Here is a 7,793-nt window from a genome sequence, read left to right on the forward strand (position 1 = left end):
GTCTAACTCCAGAGCCCAGGCTTTTAATAATTAGGAACATTACCTCCTGAAAGAAATTAAAACCTGCCTAAAAGCTGATCTATTACAAGGCAAGACTAAAGTCAGGAATAATATAAGCACATTCTACAGATTTGTTCCAAAGTCACTAATTTAGCACTGTATAATAAAATACAGTATATCCAGAAACGCTATTAGGAAATATATTATTAATGTTCAGAATTAAATACATTTAATATTTCTCTTTCATTATGGTTATGTATTTTTATAATACATTTTTTTTTAATTTGAGACAGTGTCACTTTGTTGCCCTGGGAAAGTGCCATGGCATCGTAGCTCACAGCAACCTCAAATTCTTGGGCTTAAGTAATCCTCTTGCCTCAGCCTCCTGAGGAGCTGGGACTACAGGCACCTGCGAAAGCGCCTGGCTAGTGATAATACATTTTTAAACATAATTTTTTTCCCTTGGCCACTATACTTTGAAAAGGAATATAAGAAAGTTTTCTGAAGAAAATTGAGGGATGATTATTAAGAACAATTTCTAGGTAAGTTAGAGTGTAATCTAAAAGGCAAGGAGGCATATCTATTTTGTTGTTATACACCCATATATCTAACATATAATAGATTATACATCTATTCCACAAATCACCCACTTCCCACTTAATACCTATTAATGTTGCCACCATCTCTCTCTTTTTTTGTTGTTGTTGCAGTTTGGCTGAGGCTGTGTTCAAACCTACCACCCTCAGCATATGGGGCTGGCACCCTGCGCACTGAGCCACAGGCGCCACCCATCTCTTAAGTATATTATTGAAACACTCTTCTTACTGGTCTCTCTGCCTCCATCTTTGTCTCCTTGTCTCTTTCCAACACACAGCTAGAATAATCCTTTTACAAAAAGCCAGCTCATCTTATTCCTTTGCTCAGAACACAATGGCTTCCCAAGCCCATCAGAGGAAGGTCAAAGCCTTTACTTACAATAGCCCAGAAGGCCTGTCATCTCCCCATCCCGTTACTACATCTGACAGCCTTATTATTCGTCTCCTTTATCCCATGCCAGCATCCTTGCTGCTACTCATATATGCCAGGCCCAATCCCACTCTAAGGCTTTTGCAGACTGTGCCGTCTGCTTGGCAAGCTCTACCTCACATCTACACGGCTTTCATCTATTTCACACTTCTGCTCAAGTGTCATCTTCTACCCCACCCACTTTATTTAAAATTGCAAACTGACCATTACCCAACTATCCTTACTCTTCTTTTTTTTCCACAGGATTTTATCACACTTCTGACTGGCATATAATTTAATGATGTGTATAGATTATGTCTCTAAAGACTGGTGCAAGTCAAGTGCTCAGAATGGTATCTAGCACATAAACGAATGATTCTTTATATCCCACATGATACACAATATACAATTACTGCATATAGGCCATGAAATACTAGACTTAGCTTGAATGAGGATGCTTACCAGAGCATACAGCCTATGTAGTTATCAGATCCATAACTAAAACAAATTGATATATACACCAAAGGCATAACAGTACTTTATCTTCAAGGAGGAAACTGTTCCTTTAGATAGTGGCTAAGGGGATTTACCTTTATTGTAATATTACATTTTTTTCAACAAGATTTAGTACGTGTATAATTGAAAATGAGTACAAATTTAAAAACAAAATAGTAATGAGAAGTTTTGAAAGTACCAGGAAGAAAAGTGAAAGGGAGCAGGATTTTTTCAACCTGAATACAAGGAGAACAATTTTAAACCCAGAGTAATACAAAACGGGCTTAAATGCAGTATGAAAGTTGGTGCTTGTTAAGTGCTCATAATAAAATTAGATACTCTTAAGCTATTTTACCCTATTGTAAAATAGCTTAACAATTTTAAATGATTTTTTTTAAAGATGTTCCTACCCTAGTGTGAGAAGTAAACCCATAGCTTATCATTGTTCATTTCAATCCCATGATTCTGTAGTGCCTAAAAATTCACAATTTCTAAAGACAGAGGACATGGAAAAATTAAACTTTAACACTCAAAGTGTTATTTTAAGAATTCTGCCTTAAAACTTTTTCCCTCAGTAACAGATAATTGAAGGGGTATGAATCAAAACGAGGTGTTTGAAATTCCAAGTCCATTTTTATTAATATCACTACCAAGGATTTTACCTGGCTTACCCCCACTTCACTTCAAGCCTAGTATATCTGATATTGCTTTATTAAATAAGTAAACTCTGCTTGGTTTCTAGGCCATAATTGAACAAATTACAGTTATAAACCAGTGAAGATAAACCCACTTCAATCAGAATATAGTATGTTTACAATATGAGTATGATGATGTCAGACTTCATTTAACATCGGTGTACTAGTTTGATGGGTAACCCAATAAGAGAAATGTCTTTGGGTAGTCATGCATTTTTTCATGTAATTTGAGTCTTCCCAATGGATCTTTCCCCTCAATACTACATTATACCCTTAACAAACGTGCTACTGAAGAAATATAACATTCAATTTGCTGGTCTTAATCTTAAAAAAAGTGAACCTAATTTTCCTGTAGAATATTTTATCAACACAAATATAGAAAATTCTGCATTCTCACAATTGTGTCATCATTAGATAAAAATTCATCTAGGCAAAATAGTATTTATGTTTCCATTTTATTTTTTTTTTAAGAATTAAACTGCCACCTCAGTAGTCTTAAGAGCAATATAATGAAACATACATACATTTAATTTAGACTTATGTCCATCATAGCTTCAAAGGCTTCCCTGAAATAAGACTGGGATTCACATCTTTTTCCTTAAGAAAAGAAACACTAACAGTAATTTTATTATCCTTCTACCCACCCACCCTCATTCAAACAATTGTAACTGATGAATTCAAGTCTAACACTCTTTAAAAATTTTGTCTGGGACAAGACATTCATCTGATCTGCCTCCCTTATAACATTTCTTACATCTAATTGAAAATAAATCATTTTTTAAAAAGCCTACAAGGTTTCTCTTAACATGAAATTTTATCATGATACTGACTTTTTTGTCCAATACATAGGCTAAGTGGTTTCTTACCACATTCAGCTCTAGTGAATTTCAGTAAAAGCATGAGGGGTCTTCATAGATAATTGAGATGCTTTAAAATGAATTTAGCTATTTTATTACACACAAAAAAGAATGGTTTGGATTTTTAACAGTAATATTTTAACAGCCCCTTAACAGGGATGTGAAAAGGAATCAAGTTTGCACCAGTCCAAGTACCTACAGTAATATGATAGAAGCACTCACCACCAATTATTTCACACTATTTCACTCCCATGCTTTTAATAACAAGCATTTCTCACTAGAAATATTGCATTAACACTGGACTTTCAAACTAAGTGTAAAAAAAATCACTTGCTTAACTTAGAAGAAAAAAGTGTATTGGTTATCGTTAGCCAGTCAAGCTTGAAATGGCCATTTATATTATTTCTAACTTCTGCTCTAAGTTCAGAAATGATTTTGCATCTGATCATCCAAGATGGGAATTTGTTTTGCCTGTACCTGACAGAATAAAATGGTAAATTAGTAATCAGTTCATCCTTTGTCAAAAAGAAATGTTCTAAATTTATACACTATAAACTATCTAATAAATGATATCTGCATACTACACATTTCATGTTTATATTATGCACCATTTTAGGGGGGAGGAAAAACTTCACAGGGATTTATTCAAAGGATATAGAATAATATCCTAAGAAGGTTGATTTATACATATGAATTCTGTATAAACTGTAAGTGGTCATCTTAGCTGGACTATCATAAGCCCCTATAATGCAAAAGCTGACTCTAAAGGCACCGTATAAAGCACTGAAATTCACAATTTAGCCATGACTTCTCTCTTGTCCAATACAAAATTACCTGGTCGTCTTTACTGTTGACTCCATGCTAAAATGTTCCAAGTTTAGACTGCTTTGCCAACAAAAGGATTAGGGAATAATAGTTTTTAAATTTCAAGTTAGAGGAAAAATCCTATCACACAGCAATGAAACCTGAGCAAATGCAAGTTTGTGATTACAAGAATATGTCCTTCATTAATTGATTATTCAAATTCCTCCATGGCATTCAAACCATAGTTTACAATTCAATAAACAAGAGCCCACTTAAATAGGAATTATATAAAGCCTATTCAGCCCTAAATATTTAGTTTAAGACAATGAACAGAGTAGAACACAATTTATCTAAATAACACCATTTAAACAGTCCTATAAAATAACGTTATTGAAGATTAGTATGTGTGGTGCATCGTGTGATTCCAACCATTCAGTAAAAAAGCATTAATGAGTAACAGCATCCCCCCACCAACTTGAAGCCTGTAGAGTGGATTACTTTGGCCCTATCTTTCCAAATAATTAGTAACACCTTTTAATATTATAAACATAAATACATCTCAGTACTGGAATTCCAATGTATTTTGGTGCTCCTGAGGCTGCCTAAAAATGACAAGGCATCCATGTGAAGTGCATTGTATACTTATTATACCTTAAAATTTCAGTGCCTAAAATGTGAAATAATTGTCTATCATTTAACAGTCTGCCTTATAGCAAATTCTAGTAGATTTTTACTTTTAGGATTTTATTGTGACTTTGGGAAATTAGTGGTAAAACATATGGTTTTTAAAAACAGTATGTGGCTGCACTTAAAGTCACATAAAAATAGCATTTTTTACAGTCATATTGAAATTTAATCCTTTTACACAGGTTAACAAAATGTATCACAAGAAAAACTAAACATTGGGTTTAACAAAAGCAATACTTTTGAAAGTGGAACAATGAAAAGTTTTTTCAAATCTTTTACAAATGGTCACCTCTGGGTCAATTTACCACTCTAGGGGAACAAAATTGTTAAAATATAGCTGTGCTCAACTGAGCCACTTATCTGCATTACAGTATAGTACTTGAAATCAATCCTAAGGTCAAGATTTAAAACCACTTTAAGAGATAAGACCCTATGTGATTTACAGCCACCTTCGTAAGAGGTACTTTTCCTTCCCAAAAGTCAAAGCTTAATTAAAAGATTGACTATACATAAGGTTTTTTCCTTATCACATCTTCAGTTCAAACCACTATTATCATTGGTAATACGGTCTGTATCTTGTCTGATCTGGATGAAGTGGTCCAGGAAGTGGGGTTTGAGAAGGCGGGCCCTGCATTCGTGGAGGAGGAGGTGGGCCTCTTGGTGCAGGCCATATACCAGGACTCATGCCCCCTGGCTGTGTAAATGGAGGACTCAGAGTTCCTTGATCTTCAGTGAACTGGGGTAAAGAGCTGGGATTGTAATGGTGAGGAGGGGGTGCAGTTACAGGTGGACCGCCATGCTGAGGTGGGGGAGGTCCTGGAGGAGGATGATTCATATAAGGTGGCATCTGGGCAATCATATGTCCAGGGGGAGGGGTTATTGGTGGTGGAGCAGAGGTCATTGGTGGAGGTGGAGCTTGGCTATACACCAAGTGAGGAGTACCTGCAGCCTGGGGAGGATGTGGCATTGGATGGCTTATTGGTGGTGGAGGAGGTGGGGGTGGTGCATAATGTTGCTGTGGAGGCATAATATGATGAGGGTGCGATACCACTGGTTGGCCCTGATATTCAGGATGATGGTGGGCAGGTGCCGGGGCAGGAGGAGGTGGTTCTCTAGCACCTGAATTTGAGTCATCCTGAATAGGGACAGTTATTAAATTGCTGTGTTTTCTTGTTGAAATACGAAAGGTTTCCTGACTGACTGAACGAGGTGGAGGTGGAGCCATGGACAATTCTGCTGGAGGAGCACGAATATCCTCATGTGGCTGATTATAGTGCTCATGTGGCACGTGCTGCAAAGGAGGTGGTGGCATCATGATGTGCTGCTTTGGCGGAATATGGCTCATATGGTGCTTGTCTGGTGGCATTATAAAACGATCAGGGATTTCAGTTGGTGGTGGGGCAATAGGAGGATGAACATTTTCAAGTGAAGCACAGGTAACAGGTTTTCCAGCTCTCATATGGCGATGGTTGATATGAGCCTGTAAGTCTCTCTGAGACAAATACGTTCTCTTGCACCCTTGAACAATGCTACACATGAAGAGAGAACCTCGTGTACACTGCTCAATTCTCTGCACAGGATCACTACAGCTAAATCAGAGGGGGAAAAAAATAAATTTACTAAGAAGAGAATATAAAAATAATACAATAATTTTCAAAAATATACCTATTCCAAAAAATAGTTAAATAAGATATGGCAAAAAGGTCCCAGTGAAAAATTATAGTTAACTCCACATGAACCTTTAATCCTCCCTACCTTGTTATGTGCTAGCCATTAAGTATCAGCATTTCTGTCAACCTCTAAACCCTTAATATCAGACTAGGTTTTAAAAAGAGACCTTATTCTTCCCAAGACTTAGAATTTATCTAATTTTCTCAAGCAATTCTATGCTTTATTTCCATTTGCCAAAAAAACAAAAAACAAAAAAACAATCCTGAAGGATATACCAAAGAATTAATTACTTATAATCATGAAATCCACACTGGTATAGTATTATTATGCAATAAGCATCTGTTGATCAAATACTAAGAGCAAGACACTTCAGGGGTCCTCAAACTTTTTAAACAGGGGGCCAGTTCACTGTCCCTCAGACCATTGGAGGGCCGGACTGTGGGGCCCAGGACAAGTCAGCTGCTAAGCAAGACAGGCAGCGGTGACAAAAACACCCAGCGGGCGGGATAAATGTCCTAGGTGGACTGAATGTGGCGCGTGGGCCATAGTTTGAGGATGCCTGCACTAGATGCTGTGATCAGCCTAATCATTATCAGAGTTGGCCCTGATATTCAGTAAAAAAGCATTAATGAGTAATAGCATCCCCCCCACCAACTTGAAGCCTGTAAAGTTGATTACTTTGGCCCTATCATATTACTTATGATAAATTTAACATAAATATTTTATTTATTTATTTATTTTTGAGACAAAGTCTCACTTTGTCACTCCCAGTAGAGTGCTGTGGCGTCATAGCTCTCAGCAACTTCCGACTCTTGGGCTCAAGCAATTCTCTTGCCTCAGCCTCCCAAGTAGCTGGGACTATAGGCACCCACCACAACGCCCAGCTATTTTTAGAGGCAGGGCCTCACTGTACCTCAGGCTGGTCTTAGAACTCAAGAGCTCAGGCGATCTGCCTGCCTCAGCCTCTCAGAGTGCTGGGATTACAGGCGTGAGCCACCACGCCCAACCAAAATAAACAATTTAAATTCAAACCATGACTACCTAGAGCCCCTTAAGGAAGAGGTTTTTCTGAATTGTCAGACAAATGTGCTCCTACGAAGGAGCACTTTCTAAATTGTGAGCATTAAATTTAACTGAACGTTTTAATGACTCAGGATCAAAACTTCAATTCATTGTATTTAATCCACTCTCGCCTTTAAAGTCTTCTTAACATAGTGGAAAGAGGACTAAGCTAGGAATACAAAGATCTGAGACCTAGTATTGGTTCTCTAATTTGAAGAAGTAACTTAACTGTTTTTGTACTTGTTTTTTCAAAATGGGATTAAAGTATCTATTCTATCTAACTCACAATGGTTTTATATCTATTTCATATTACTTAAAAGTATTCTCAAGATCAAATGAAACAACAAAAGTAACAAAATTTGGTTTACTAGTTAAGCACTACATATATACAAATATAAGCTATTACCACTGGCTATGTGTGTCAGGTCACTTGAACTATATTAAATGGTTCTATGTTCTTGATTTTGAGTTGTTCCTATTTTTTCATTCTTGCTATAAGGCTGGCACTCATTATTGA

The 7,793-nt window shown here is 36.8% G+C and overlaps 1 protein-coding gene across 1 annotated transcript in view; it reads right to left on the reverse strand.

Annotated features, from left to right (window-relative positions):
- Positions 1–2,631: 2,631 nt before the first annotated feature.
- Positions 2,632–7,793, reverse strand: part of CBLL1 (Cbl proto-oncogene like 1) — an 18,869-nt gene continuing 13,707 nt past the window's right edge. The window contains exon 4 of the mRNA XM_023519587.1: positions 2,632–6,132. Coding sequence (XP_023375355.1) covers positions 5,097–6,132 — 1,036 coding nt within the window. The 3' untranslated portion in view covers positions 2,632–5,096. The remainder of the gene's footprint in view (positions 6,133–7,793) is intronic.

The sequence above is a fragment of the Otolemur garnettii genome, unplaced genomic scaffold (assembly GCF_000181295.1).
Source record: "Otolemur garnettii isolate 467f Iridium unplaced genomic scaffold, OtoGar3 scaffold00005, whole genome shotgun sequence".
Taxonomy (NCBI): domain Eukaryota; kingdom Metazoa; phylum Chordata; class Mammalia; order Primates; family Galagidae; genus Otolemur; species Otolemur garnettii.